General features: G+C 41.3%; 1 protein-coding gene across 1 annotated transcript in view; it reads left to right on the forward strand.

Annotated features, from left to right (window-relative positions):
• ttn.1 (titin, tandem duplicate 1) overlaps window positions 1-14245 on the forward strand; it is a 134321-nt gene that overhangs the window by 3348 nt on the left and 116728 nt on the right. Inside the window, exons 5-38 of the mRNA XM_047047516.1 lie at window positions 75-163; window positions 252-472; window positions 563-833; window positions 1519-1758; window positions 1906-2019; window positions 2529-2777; window positions 2995-3060; window positions 3142-3400; window positions 3499-3556; window positions 3647-3865; window positions 3974-4116; window positions 4206-4375; window positions 4484-4711; window positions 4837-5078; window positions 5189-5409; window positions 5505-5669; window positions 5824-5992; window positions 6079-7778; window positions 7915-8196; window positions 8580-8846; window positions 8980-9252; window positions 9339-9602; window positions 9697-9957; window positions 10071-10331; window positions 10568-10831; window positions 11117-11377; window positions 11464-11724; window positions 11805-12065; window positions 12160-12301; window positions 12400-12568; window positions 12663-12894; window positions 13006-13290; window positions 13382-13507; window positions 13598-13786. Of these exons, the coding sequence (XP_046903472.1) occupies window positions 75-163; window positions 252-472; window positions 563-833; window positions 1519-1758; window positions 1906-2019; window positions 2529-2777; window positions 2995-3060; window positions 3142-3400; window positions 3499-3556; window positions 3647-3865; window positions 3974-4116; window positions 4206-4375; window positions 4484-4711; window positions 4837-5078; window positions 5189-5409; window positions 5505-5669; window positions 5824-5992; window positions 6079-7778; window positions 7915-8196; window positions 8580-8846; window positions 8980-9252; window positions 9339-9602; window positions 9697-9957; window positions 10071-10331; window positions 10568-10831; window positions 11117-11377; window positions 11464-11724; window positions 11805-12065; window positions 12160-12301; window positions 12400-12568; window positions 12663-12894; window positions 13006-13290; window positions 13382-13507; window positions 13598-13786 (8622 nt within the window). The remainder of the gene's footprint in view (window positions 1-74; window positions 164-251; window positions 473-562; window positions 834-1518; window positions 1759-1905; window positions 2020-2528; window positions 2778-2994; window positions 3061-3141; window positions 3401-3498; window positions 3557-3646; window positions 3866-3973; window positions 4117-4205; window positions 4376-4483; window positions 4712-4836; window positions 5079-5188; window positions 5410-5504; window positions 5670-5823; window positions 5993-6078; window positions 7779-7914; window positions 8197-8579; window positions 8847-8979; window positions 9253-9338; window positions 9603-9696; window positions 9958-10070; window positions 10332-10567; window positions 10832-11116; window positions 11378-11463; window positions 11725-11804; window positions 12066-12159; window positions 12302-12399; window positions 12569-12662; window positions 12895-13005; window positions 13291-13381; window positions 13508-13597; window positions 13787-14245) is intronic.

The following is a 14245-nucleotide window of genomic DNA, read 5'->3' on the forward strand; positions in this document are numbered from 1 at the left end:
CAGAAAATTAACCCCAGGCAAAGGCTTTGCTAACTTGATACTAACAAATGTATAATTGATTGTCTGTTCCCCAGGTGAAGAGGTAGCAGTGCCTGCTAAGAAGACCAAAACAGTTGTGTCTACTTCTCAGATCTCTCAGACTCGCCAGACTAGAGTTGAGAAGGTACAGTGACAAACATCAAGGAACTTTCTCTCTCTCTTGTTTCTGTCTCTATTGTATTCCTCTCTTACGCTTGTCAATTTCATTGCAGAGAATGGAGTCTCATTTTGCATCCTCCTCCATGATGTCGATGCAGGTCGAGGGGGGTGTTATGACCCAGCAGTTGGCACACAAGACCCCCCCTCGTGTGCCACCAAAGCCAATTTCAAAGTCACCAACTCCACCATCTCTGGTGTCCAAGGTTGCAGGTGCTCGTCACCAGTCTCCATCACCTGTGAGACATGTGAAGGCACCCACTCCAACCCCTGTCAGGTACAAATTGTGAATATTTTTTTACCAGCCAAGGATTCATGCATATTCTGTAAATGTTTGTCTCTAATTCAATCTGTTCTATATTTCCAGGTCTGCCTCCCCCACGCCCAGACTGTCTGTCTCCCCCATCAGACCTGTGAAGTCACCATTGACCACACGTAAGCAGATGGCCATGGGAGCAGATGTCCCGCCCCCCTGGAAGCAGGGAGGCTTCGTGGGAGAGTCCAGCTACACCATGACTGCTGGAGCCACCCGCATCCAGACCTCATCCTCCTCTGTTCACATGGAGCAGCACTGGGAGGGCTCATATGGAGTTCAGCAGCAGCAGCAGCAGCAGGTGACTGCCGTATCTGTCAAAGAGGTGAGTCAAGTCCCACTGAGGACCACATCAACTTTGTAGAACCAGAGCCCCCTAGTGGTGGACTGTAATGCCGTTACACTGTCCTTGACCAGTGTAACTTGTGAACCATGACAGAATGTTTGAATGAGCAACACATTATGATTCAGCAGATTTCTGTGTATCACCGTCATGGTGATGTCTGTTAATTTGTGTTGTAATTGTGAGTGATATAGCTTTTAATCTTACTAACATACATCTGGGTCAACACAACCAGGGTGATAGCTGCTTGGCCGCAGTTATGGAGAAGTGGATCATTTCTGTAACCACAGGGCCCAGGGGGTAGCAGCATTGGTCCAGTGCACCAATAAGCATGGACACTAACTGATTTTCTTTTCCTCATCATCCATTTTGTCACTTTTAAATGTTTTTCAACAACATGATAGATAGATAGAAGATAACGAAGATAAAGTCGAGCACTTAAGGACAAAGTCCTGTGACTCATACTTTTCATTTGCCACAGTGCTACTGTGTGACATTGTCTACACGACAAAGTACTAAACAAGGTACTAACACAACACAGTGTGATGTTCCTGTGAAATTGTGTTTTCTGCTTTCATGTACACAAAATCTTGTTGGTCTAGATTCAACTGCCATGGATGGTCTGAGATCTATGTGCTGTCTGACACCCACTGCTTGTTGTCTCCAGGGTGAGGGGGGGAAAAAGGCTGAGGCGGTGGCTACAGTACTGGCTGCTGTCGACCAAGCACGTGTTCGGAAGCCTGTGCATGCAGAGGGTGGTCATGCTGAAGAGGAAACTATAGAAACAGATTTGAAACAGCAGCAAATGCTGGCCACAGAGCAACATGTAACAACCCGGACAGTGACAACCCAAATGCCAACTGCTATCCACACCTATACCCCTGAGCAAAGCCTGCAGGTCTCCCAGGTTAGAGGGCTTTGGAAGTATATAATATATATATATATATAAGTATATAAAATAAATAATAACAGTGTTTCCGTCTTTGTATTCCTAATACTTATTTTAATACGTAGTTTTTAGATATGTGATCATTTGTTCTGTTGGTTACTTTAGATGCAAAGAAGTACAGAAACTACCACCCATGTGGATACTGCCCTTGCCCCACCCCCAATTCCACATTTTACAGTTTCAAAAGTCACTGTTCCTAAACCTGACTATAGTTATGAGGTAAGCTCAGACCACCCCAGGCAAGCAGTGTAGCATAACCAGCTGTTTGTAATAAGTATGGGAAATCAATCTTAAATCCTAACTATATACTTTTAGTATATAGTATATGGTGTGTCAAAATGTGTGATTCAATTTTAATAAAAAATAACTAAACTACAACTATAGTGATAAATAAAACTGCTTGCCTGAGATGTAAATGCAAATATTATCTTTCAGAAATAACAGTGCTTCTAATAAATATTTACACAGTATAACACCGAAGGTATAAACATTTAACCCCTCAACTTATACTTTCATTAATCAATGGATACTGTATACTAAAAACATAAAATCCTGTCTTGATCCTTAGAACTTAGTTGAACGTAGTCTTTAAATTCATTCGTATTAGATTAATAAAACTAACATAGATCCCCTTTCCTGTGGCAAAAAAAATATTATTTAATTAAACAAACCCAATTTTGTACTGTTCTGGTTTGTGATCATAATAAAATTCTCCTTGGGTTGGTCAGGTTTCAAGAACAGGCTCTGCTATTGCCACACTGCAGAAAGAGTTATCCTCTACCTCTGCACAAAAGATCATCAAGCCAGTCAAGCCTCCACCTCATAAGACTGTGGAGACAAGAATGATGCCAGAGTCTACCCCTCCTCCATTTAAAGATATTACTGACAGATATCAGACATATTTCGACACTCAATTACAGACAGGGACAGCATATATAGGGGGCATGGAGCAAATATATGAGGATTGGGAAACACAGGTTTGTAACGTCAGATTATTTCCCCCCTGTTCATTCTCTAATGGTGTTTCCTCTCTAGCTACTCACAATATCTCTCTCTGTTCCTTTAGGTCCTTTTCTCCCAGCCTCCCCTCTTTTGTGCATGTTCATGTTTTAATTTGAGTCCACAGCAAGAGAAGTTGGAGACACTTTTCTTTCAGTACTAACAAACTAACAAAGAGATCTTGTACTTCCATAGGTTGTGGAGGCAGCCGCTGTGCCTTCAACCCTGGAGGAAAGTGTGGTCCCACCTACTCTTTTGGCTGTAAGTATTGAATTGTTCTCACCTTTTTGAAGTTACTTAAGTTAACAAAGATTACAACTTTTTTATATATATTTTTTTCAGGCTTTGATGGACTTGACTGTGACAGAGGGTGAATCTGTGACCCTGGAGTGCCAGATCAGTGGTCACCCAGCCCCTGTCATCATGTGGTTTAGAGAGGACTACAGAATCGAGAGTTCCATTGACTTCCAGATAACCTATGAGGGTGGATTTGCTCGTCTGGTAATCCGTGAGGCCTTTGCTGAGGACAGCGGTCGCTTTACCTGCACTGCCACCAGCGAGGCTGGAACAATCAGCACATCCTGCTACCTACTTGTTCAAGGTAAGTGAACATAGATATTATTCAACAACAAAATCAAACCAATGTTGTATGCGAAGCATAAAAATACAATTAAATGCTTTTTTGTTTTTCCATTACAGTGTCAGAAGAAATTGAATTGGCTGCTGTCACTGAACAGACAATTGTTCACGAGAAACAGTGAGAATAAATTATTATCTTAATTTGACTGTTTTAGATTCATTCATTTCCAGTGTTTTAACTTTTATGGCAAACTTGTTCATCTTTCAGGATGACAGTTGAAGCAAAGGAGGAGACCATGTCGGAGGTGAGTGGCGTTGCAGAGTCTGTGGAAACTGCAGCTGCTGTTGCTCCCTTCTTCATCAAGAAACCTACCGTACAAAAGTTGGAGGAAGGAGGATGTGTAGTCTTTGAGTGCCAGATTGGAGGTAGTCCAAAGCCCAACATTTTCTGGAAGAAGAGTGGGGTACCTCTTACAACTGGATACAGGTACTTGGTACACATTGTCACATTTTATTTGCAGTGACAACAGAGTTTTCTACCTATGAGAATGTGGGGATTTTGTTATTCACCATGTACTCTGTATCAATTGATTAGATATAAAGTTGCCTACAAAAAGGAGACTGGAGAGTGCAGGTTGGAGATCTCCATGACATTTGCTGATGATGCGGGAGAGTACGCCATCTTTGTCAAGAACCAGCTTGGAGAAGCCTCAGCCTCAGCCAGTCTGCTTGAGGAAGGTTAGTAAAATTTGAAAAAAGTTGAATGCAGCAACTTCTATCTAAAAGGGATCAGTACATTGATGATCATACAAAATGTCTGTTTACAGAGGAATATGAAGCCTACATGAAGAAACAGGAAGTGACATTCAAGACTGAAGTGACTACAATGGTGCAGGAGCCCAAAGTGGGAGATGTGCCCCCCGTTGTTGTGAGCGAATATGGGATGGAGCAGAGGGGCATGCAGACCCAGATGATGCAAACCTTTGTCTCCGAGCAGGTGATCAGATTAAAACAGTCTGTAATTGTTATTATTTAAAAAAGCCAAAGTCTTGATGATTAGCAAAAGCTAACATTTTTGTTTTTTTAAATATTTTGTTTTCCATAGGAATTCCAAATATCAACCATTGAAGAGAGGATTATCTATGAGATTCAGTTGACTCTCATGAGGATCACCTACCATGAACTAGTTATGGAGGATGGAGAGGAGATGGTGACTGCTGCAGAAGAAGAGGCTGTACAGCCAGCCTTTGATACTCCAGTCAAACACTACAGGATCATGGAGGGAATGGGGGTCACTTACCATTGCAAAATGACAGGAAATCCACTTCCTAAGGTGCTAAGTATATCTAAACTTATTATAACCATAGTACTTAGTAGTACCATAGTAAAAAATAAACTTCACAAAAAATATATTTTAGACATTAATCAATCCTATTTCTCTGCTTTCTTGTTTGAAAGATTGCATGGTACAAAGATGGAAAGCGTATCCATCATGGCGGCCGTTACCAGATGGAGGTTCTCCAGGATGGTCGAGCCAGTCTACGTCTCCCTGTGGTGTTGCCTGAAGATGAGGGTGTTTACACTGCATTTGCCAGCAACATGAGGGGCAATTCTGTGAGCTCTGGGAAGCTTTTCGTTGTGTCTTCTGCAGTAGGGGGACCTCAGAGATATACACCCCAGCCAGCAATGCAGAGAATTAGGTTAGATTTCAAACTATTTGTACTCTAATAAAACTGGTCAATGCACCTTCTATCATCAGAGACTTAAGATTGCAAAGCATCACTAACTTATCACTAACATATATTTTCAGATCTTCATCCCCACGATCTGCAAGCCGCTCTCCTAGTCGCTCTCCTGGTCGCTCTCCTGCTCGCAGGCTTGATGAAACAGATGAGAGTCAGTTGGAAAGGCTGTACAAGCCTGTCTTTGTCCTGAAGCCTTCCTCTTTCAAGTGTGCTGAGGGGCAAACTGCAAGATTTGACCTGAAAGTTGTTGGTAGACCAATGCCTGACACTTATTGGTTCCACAACGGTTAGTGACTTTAGAGTCTGGATTTGACATGTTGCTATAGGACTTTTTATGAAATATGACAACTTTATCCTCCTCTATTGTTTTTTTCATTTCAGGACAACGAGTGGTCAATGACTACACCCACAAGATAGTTGTTAAGGAGGATGGAACTCAGTCGTTGATTGTGGTTCCAGCAATGCCCCATGACTCAGGAGAGTGGAATGTTGTTGCACAGAACAGAGCTGGAAGAACCTCTGTTACCATGACTTTAACCGTTGATGGTAATACAATGTCATCTCATTTACATACTTAGATTTTGTTAGATATATGGGTTAACTATAAAAATAAATGTAATGTATAATTGACTGATAGTATAAAGTGAGATATTGCTGACTCATGCTTGACTGCAGACTTTCTTTTCTTCGTCATTTACAGCTAAAGAAAACTTAGTCCGACCCCAGTTTACTGACAAGCTGAAGAACATCAGTGTAAAACAAGGCACTCTGGTTGAGTTGGCTGTCAAAGCCATCGGAAACCCCCTGCCTGACATTGTTTGGCTGAAAAACAGTGACATCATCTCCCCACATAAACACCCAAATATCAAGTATGTTTGATTCTAATCTTGATTTAAACTTATACAGTAACTTAATGCTTGTTTAATCAGATTAATTGATACAAATGTTATTTTAGGATTGAAGGCACCAAAGGAGAGGCCAAATTCCAGATCCCTGCTCCAGTCAGTGCTGATAGTGCCTGGTACACAGCCACAGCCATCAACAAAGCTGGAAGAGATACCACTCGCTGCAGAGTCAATATTGAGTTGGACTTTGTTGAACCTGAGCCTGAAAGGAAGCTTATTATTCCCAAAGGAACCTACAAGGCCAAGGATATTGCTCCTCCAGAGTTGGAACCCTTGCATCTCCGTTATGGTCAAGATCAGTGGGAGGAGGGTGACCTTTACGACAAAGAGAAACAACAGAAGCCACAGTTTAAGAAGAAGCTGACTTCTGTCAGACTGAAGCGTTTTGGTCCCGTCCATTTTGAATGCAGACTAACCCCTATTGGAGACCCCACCATGATGGTTGAATGGTTGCATGATGGCAAACCCCTGGCAGCTGCAAACAGGTTGCGCATGGTCAATGAATTTGGCTACTGCAGTCTTGACTTTGAAGCTGCTTATGCCAGAGACAGTGGTGTCATCACTTGCAGAGCAACTAACAAGTTTGGAGTTGACCAGACCTCAGCTACCCTGATTGTCAAGGATGAGAAGAGCCTGGTGGAGGAAACTCAACTACCTGAGGGTAGGAAGGGAATACAAAGAATTGATGAGATGGAGCGGATGGCTCATGAAGGAGGTCCTTCTGGAGTTGGTGCAGATGAAGGATCAGAGAAGACAAAGCCAGAGATTGTTCTTGTTCCTGAGCCTGCCAGAGTACTGGAAGGTGAAGCTGCAAAATTCCGTTGCAGAGTAACTGGTTATCCTACACCAAAGGTTAACTGGTACCTTAACGGTCAGCTCATTCGCAAGAGCAAGAGAATGAGACTTCACTATGATGGTATTTACTACCTAGAGATTGTAGATATCAAGTCTTACGATTCAGGGGAAGTGAGAGTGTTGGCAGAGAACCCCATTGGTACAGCTGAGCATACAGTTAAGCTGGAAATTACACAGAAAGAGGACTTCAGATCTGTCCTTCGTCGTGTCCCTGAGGCTAAGGCTGGAGAAGTTGGCATTGGACCAGAAGCTGGGAAAGTTTCCTTTGAAGTTGTGAAGGTTGAAAAACCCGACGAGGACACTCGGCCCAAAGAGGTTGTGAAGCTGAAGAAGACAGAGAGAGTGATCCATGAAAAATCCACAGAGGAGACCGATGAGTTAAAAAATAAATTCAAGCGCAGAACAGAGGAGGGTTACTATGAGGCCATCACTGCTGTGGAGCTGAAGTCTCGCAGGAAGGATGAGTCTTACGAGGGCATGCTTAGGAAAAGGAAGGAGGAACTTCTTCATCATATGAAAAAGAAGTCTGAGGCTGAAAAGAAGAAGGAGGAAGAACGCAAGGTCACCGCTCCCTCAATCAAACCAGAAAAATTCAAGCTCTCTCCCAGCATGGAAGCTCCAAAGATCATTGAGCGTATTGTGAGCCAGACAGTTTCCCTGATGGATGAGGTTCGTTTTAGAGTCAGGGTGATTGGTAAACCGGAGCCTGAGTGCCAATGGTTTAAGAATGGTGTTTTGCTTGAGAAAACGGATCGCGTCAATTGGTACTGGCCTGAAGAACATGTATGTGAATTAGTGATACGCAATGTCACAGCTGAAGATTCTGCCAGTGTCATGGTTAAAGCCGTCAACATTGCAGGGGAAACTTCAGGCCATGCCTTCCTGTTGGTGCAAGGTAGTTATATGACAAACATATAATTTAACAATTATTGTCTAATTGTAATTATGGATAGTATTACGGTTTTGATTTTATCAATAAATTGAATCCTGTCAAGCATTGTCAACAATATGATTCATTCTGTACTCTGCAGGAAAGCCAGTCATTAGCTTCACTCAAGAGCTGGAGGATACCGATGCTAAGGAGAAGGACACCATGGCTACCTTTGAATGTGAAACCAATGAGCCTTTTGTCAAAGTCAAATGGCTGAAAAACAATGTGGAGATTTTCTCTGGAGACAAATACAGGATGCACTCAGACAGAAAGGTCCACTTCCTGTCTGTGCTAATCATCGGCATGAAGGATGATTCAGAATACAGTTGTGTCGTTGTTGAGGACCCCAACATCAGAACCACGGCCAGACTCCATGTTGAAGGTTTGTTAGTGTACCAATAAGTATTTACTCTAATTTCCAAACCACATCTGCAACATTGCCTTTGATATAGATTGAAAGCTTTGCCTTTTAATGAATTTCACAGGCACACATTTTCCTTTATGCCTCTTACTTTTTAATCAAATAAATAGACAGAAGAAACACATGTAACAATTATGACACAATTAGCCACATTCACAAATGTATTTTTTGGCATTTAAATATAGCATATAAACATTTTCCTGCAACATTAAAATCCTTAAAGATGCATTTATAAATGTGTGTTTAAATGAATGAATGCATGCATTTCAAGAAGTTTGATTTGTTTCATTTAAGGCCACCAATTTAATCGTTCTAATCTTCTTTCATTCTTTGTACACTTATAGGTTCTGCACTGGAATTAGTGAAGACCTTGGACAACACTGAGGTCCCTGAGACCTACTCTGGAGAGTTTGAGTGTATTGTGTCTCGTGAGGATGCTGAAGGTGCCTGGTACTTTGAGAAAAAGGAGATCACTCCCAGCAGCAAATATGTTATCTCCTCCCGTCGTGGAAGACATTCTCTATCTGTGAAAGACGTCAAGAAAGAAGATCAGGGCAAATACACATTTGTTGTTGGTGAATTTAAGACAAGTGCTTCCCTGAAGATGAAATGTGAGTTTTTACAATTAATAAGACGGTGTCTGTTTATATTGTATAAATACAATTTATTTGAAGTCACTGAGCTTTGAACATACATTGCTGATTTGATCATGAAAATCTAAATCTTATCACGTGTCCCTTTTAGTGCGTCCTGTGACTCTGATGCAACCCCTGTCTGATGTGACGGTTTGTGAGGGTGACATTGCTCAGCTGGAAGTCAAATTCTCTCAAGAAAATGTTGAGGGGTCTTGGATGAAGAATGGTAATCTTATCGCTGCCTCAGATCGTATTCACATTGTAATTGACAAACTCACCCACAAACTACTGATTGAGGATACCAAGAAGGATGACAACGGAATGTACTCCTTTGTGGTGCCTGCCCAAGAAATCTCCACTAATGGAAAACTGACAATTCAAGGTGAGTTCATATTTTACATAAACTTTCAGTTTCAAACAGTTACTCTTTCCAAGTTAACCAAATTGTTGATTTTTTTTGTGTTACAGTTATTGGCATTTTGGCACCACTCAAGGACATCACATCAGTTGAGGGAACCAAAGCTGTTATGGAGGCTAAGATCTCTGCTGCAGATGTCAGCTCCGTGAAGTGGTACCAAAATGACAAGCTCATTATGCCCAGCGAGAGGATCCAGATGGTTGCAAAGGGAACCAAACAGCGCCTGGTGTTTAACAGGTCCTTTGCCTCAGATGAAGGAAACTACAAGCTGGTTGTTGGCAGAGCTGACACAAGCTGCAAATTAACTGTCCAAAGTAAGAATGTTGAACAAGTGATGCATTTTATTTCTTTATAAAAACAGAGGAAAGAACATTTTAGTTTGTGTTCTAATGTAACTTATTCCATCAGAAATTCAAATCGTGAAGCACATGGAGGATAGAGTGTGCACCGAGACTCAGAATGTCAACTTTGAGGTTGAAGTTTCTCATCCTGGCATTGATGCTGTCTGGACTTTCAAGAAGCAGCCCCTTAAAGCTGGTCCGAAATACAAGATGGAGGCAAAGGGCAAGCGGTATGCCTTGACTGTCATTAATGCCATGAAGGATGAGGAGGGAGAATACGGTTTTGCAGCTGGTGAAAAGACATCCAGTGCAAAGCTTACTGTATCAGGTATGCTAAACAAGCATATTTCACTATACCAATACCATTTAAAAAAACATTGTAACAAAACAATTGTATATAGGGCACCATGTTGACATTACTTGTTACTTTTTGATACCTAGGTGGCGCCATCAACAGACCCCTGCGTGATTTGATTGTGGCTGACTCTCAGACTGCTGAGCTGGAGTGTGAGGTCGCCAACCCAAGCGCTGAAGGAAAGTGGCTGAAGGATGGACAGCCTGTGGACTTCAGTGAAAATGTCCGGAGTGAAAAACTTGGTGCTGTCAGGCGTCTTGTTATTGTTATAACCAAAGCCACTGACATTGGGGAATATACCTACCAGGTTGCAAATTCAAAGACAACTGCCAACCTGAGAGTAGAGGGTAAGTACCATCTTGTGAATGAAGACATTGATCTGTCCTTGAAAAAATAATTTACAATTACTTTGCTATGACATATATTCATACAGAAACTCTTATTGCTTGAAATCATTTAGTTGTATAGGCTTTTGCAAAGTGGCTTACTAAGATTAAAGATTTTAATTAAGACCATTAAAAACACCACCCTTCCTCATACTACAGTATTTGCTCTTAATACATTCTTATATTTAATGCTACAGCTGTGAAAATCAAGAAGACCCTGAAGAACCAGACTGTCTCTGAGACACAAGAGGCAGTGTTTAGTCTGGAGCTGACCCATGAGAATGTGAAGGGCTCACAGTGGATCAAGAATGGCGTTGACATCCGTCCCAGTGATAAATGTGAAATCTCTGTTGATGGCATGGTCCACACCTTGAAGATTAAGAACTGCACCACTCAAGATGAGTCTGTTTATGGATTCAAACTTGGAAAGCTGTCTGCTAATGCCAGGTTAAACATTGAGAGTAAGTACAACTGTAGCCGTCTCTGGAGGAGGGGATCCCTCTCTGAATTGCTCCTCTCAAGGTTTTTTCTCCTGTTGGGAGTTTTTCTGGGCGTTTTTCCTTGTCTTCCTTGAGGGTTTAGGTTGGTTGAGGGACAGTTGTATGGGCGTATGTGAAGCCCTCTGTAACATGCTTGCGTGTAAAAAGGGCTATACAAATAAATTAGATTTGATTTGTAGATCTTGTAATATTGTGTGTTGAAAATGTTTTACAAACTTCATGGATATCAATATTTATTTTCTCCAGCAATTAAGATTTTGAAGAAGCCAAAAGATGTGACTTCCTTGTTGGATGCCACTGCCACTTTTGAGCTGGGTCTGTCCCACGATAACATCCCTGTAAAATGGATGTTCAATAATGTGGAGCTGAAACCAAGTGAGCAGGTCAACATGCTGTGTGATAGAAAAACTCACAAGTTGATCATCAAACATGTAGACACTCACAAAGCTGGAGAGTACACCGCTATGGTTGGACATGTGCAGTGTGGCGCATCTCTCTATGTTGAATGTAAGTTTTTACTTTGAAATCAATCATTTTAAACATTTGTAAATGAACTATTTGTAAGATATTAAATTTATGTTTTACGTTTCCAGCCTTGCGTGTCACCAAACCTTTGAAGAGCATTGATGTCCCAGAGACACATGATGCCACTTTTGAGTGTGAAGTTTCACATTTCAATGTCCCTGCCACCTGGCTGAAAAATGGAGTGCAGATTGAAATGAGTGAAAAGTTCAGGATTGTGGTCCAGGGAAAACTTCACCAGCTCAAGATCATGAATACCAGCAGACAAGACTCTGCAGAGTATACCTTTGTCTGTGGAAATGACAAGGTCTCTGCAACACTGACCGTTAATCGTAAGTTTTTCTAACTAATTATGTTTATTTAAAGAAACCGTGTAAGATGAAAATCTAACAATGACATGTGTTTTTGACAGCAATCTTAATCACCTCCATGATGCAAGACATAAACGCACAGGAGAAAGACACCATCACATTTGAAGTGAATGTCAATTATGAGAGTATCACCTACAAGTGGCTCAAGAATGGTATTGAGATTCGGTCCACAGACAGATGCCAGAGTCGCTCAAAGCAGCTGACGCACTCCCTCACAATCCGGAATACTCACTTTGGTGATAGTGGAGATTATAAATTTGTGGCTGGCTCAGCATCTTCATCTGCAAACCTTTACATTGATGGTAAGTACTGTTGATAAGGCTTGGCAAAACCTGGTACTACGTATTTGGCAGTAGTATTAAATGTATTCCTGTACTCTTGTCTTTGCACCTGAAGCTCGCGTGATTGAATTCACCAAGCACATCAAAGATATCAAGATAACAGAGAAGAAGAAGGCAATATTTGAATGTGAAATTTCTGAGCCCAACATCCAAGTGATGTGGATGAAAGATGGACAGGAGCTTGAAACGTCTGAAAGGTCAGTGTCATCGATTTCATATAATATGTTTTATAGAATATCAAAAAATGCTAATAATAACACTTTGTAAATATCCCCTCCATTGGTCATCATTGCAGATACAAAGTCTCCACTGAGAAGTTTCTGCACCGCTTGATGATCCAGACTGTCCGCATGACTGATGCTGGGGAGTATTCTGTGGTCGCTGGTGCAAGTGTGTCAAAAGGTCACCTGACTGTAGAGGGACGGGATGTCAGGATCTCAGAGCCAGCAGATAAAGAAATCACAGTGAGTATCACTTGAAGGTTTACAAATGCAAAGCGCTGTCTTGTATGTCAGTATTTGTCTGTAGAAAACTAATGTCTGAAAAATATTTTTCTAGGTGGTTGAAAAACAAAGAACGATGTTTGAATTTGAAGTCAATGAGGATGAAATTGAAGGCCGTTGGCTCCGAAACGGTGTAGAGATCATCTTTTCAGTTGAGGACCGGTTTAACTATGTTATCATCCGGAAGATTCACCGTTTGACTATCTCAGAAACCTATAGAAGTGATGCAGGGGAGTACACGTTCATTGCTGGAAAAAACAGGACAGTTGTGACTCTACATGTCAATGGTAAGTTTGCACAATTCCATTCATTGAAATTCATTTAAATTGAAAGCATAAACTCAAAATCAGTCATCAATTTCTAACAAAAGCTCTTCTGTAACTGTTTATTTCATTTAGTCCCTGATCCACCAAAGATCATTCGCCACATGCAGCCACTGTCTGTGGAGGCTGGCAAACCTGCTCGCTTTTCTGTAGAAGTGTTTGGCATCCCACAGCCTCAAGTGACTTGGTACAAGAACTCCCAGGCTCTCTCCGCTGGGTTCAAGTGCAAGTTCCTGCGTGAAGGAAACGAGCACACACTGCTACTGATTGAGGTGTTCCCAGAAGATGCAGCTGTCTACAACTGTGAGGCGAAGAATTACTTTGGCATGGCCACAAGCTCAGGTGTCCTTAATGTGGAAGGTAGGTTGAGACACTGTGTATACAATTTAATTTTTAAATAAGAAGTTTAAATATCTGATCAATAATTCCGTTGAACCTTTTTGTATTTCAGTTTCCGAATTAGTCTCCCCCGATTCTGGATCTCCTCGGTCTGCACCTATGATCATCTCTCCCCTTAAAGATCTCTTACTCAGAGAGGGAGAGTCAGCCAAGTTCCAGTGTTGTGTCTCTGGTGAAGGTATCTATGCTTTATTATCTTAAAAATAACAGCTTTCTCTGAACTGTAATGAAATACACAAACCAATTAAAATGTTTTTTCTCTCTGTAGATCTGAGAATCACTTGGTACTGCAAGGATAAGGAGCTCAAACAGTCTGACATCTTTAAGATGTCTCAGTTTGATGACAACTGCCAGCTGGAGATAGCCAGAGTTGTCCCTGACAAAGAAGGGGAATACACTTGTGTTGCTAGAAACTCATCAGGAATGGTGTCTTGCTCTGCAACTTTAACACTTGATGGTGAGTTTAATTAACGTAATAAAAAGAATTAGACATATTTCCAATTTATGTAATTCTTTGTTTTGGGAATTACAGTGGTAGGTATATATACCATGCATGAGCTAGTTCAGGAAAACTGAAATTTACCATGCAGTTGATTTTACACTGTTAACAGAATTAACAAGATTTTGAAAACATTCATTTGTATACTGTATTGCAGTGCTACAGGCTACCATTTAGTCAGTGAACCGTATATTTTTTCTTTAAAGCCTTTATACATTGTTTTCAAATCTCAGTGGCACTCCCAACTTGCAGGGTTCTGCTTTTAATCAGTTAAAAGCACGTTGTATGGGCTAGTGCATCATGGAGAAGTGGCAAGGTTTCATGCTTGTGCCCAGCATTCTATAGTCAGAGATAATTTGTTTGTACAATAAGCCACCAATTTGGCCCGCAAAAAACATTGTCTTTGAATTTATTAGA

This window comes from Hypomesus transpacificus, chromosome 23, assembly GCF_021917145.1.
Source record: "Hypomesus transpacificus isolate Combined female chromosome 23, fHypTra1, whole genome shotgun sequence".
NCBI classification, from domain to species: domain Eukaryota; kingdom Metazoa; phylum Chordata; class Actinopteri; order Osmeriformes; family Osmeridae; genus Hypomesus; species Hypomesus transpacificus.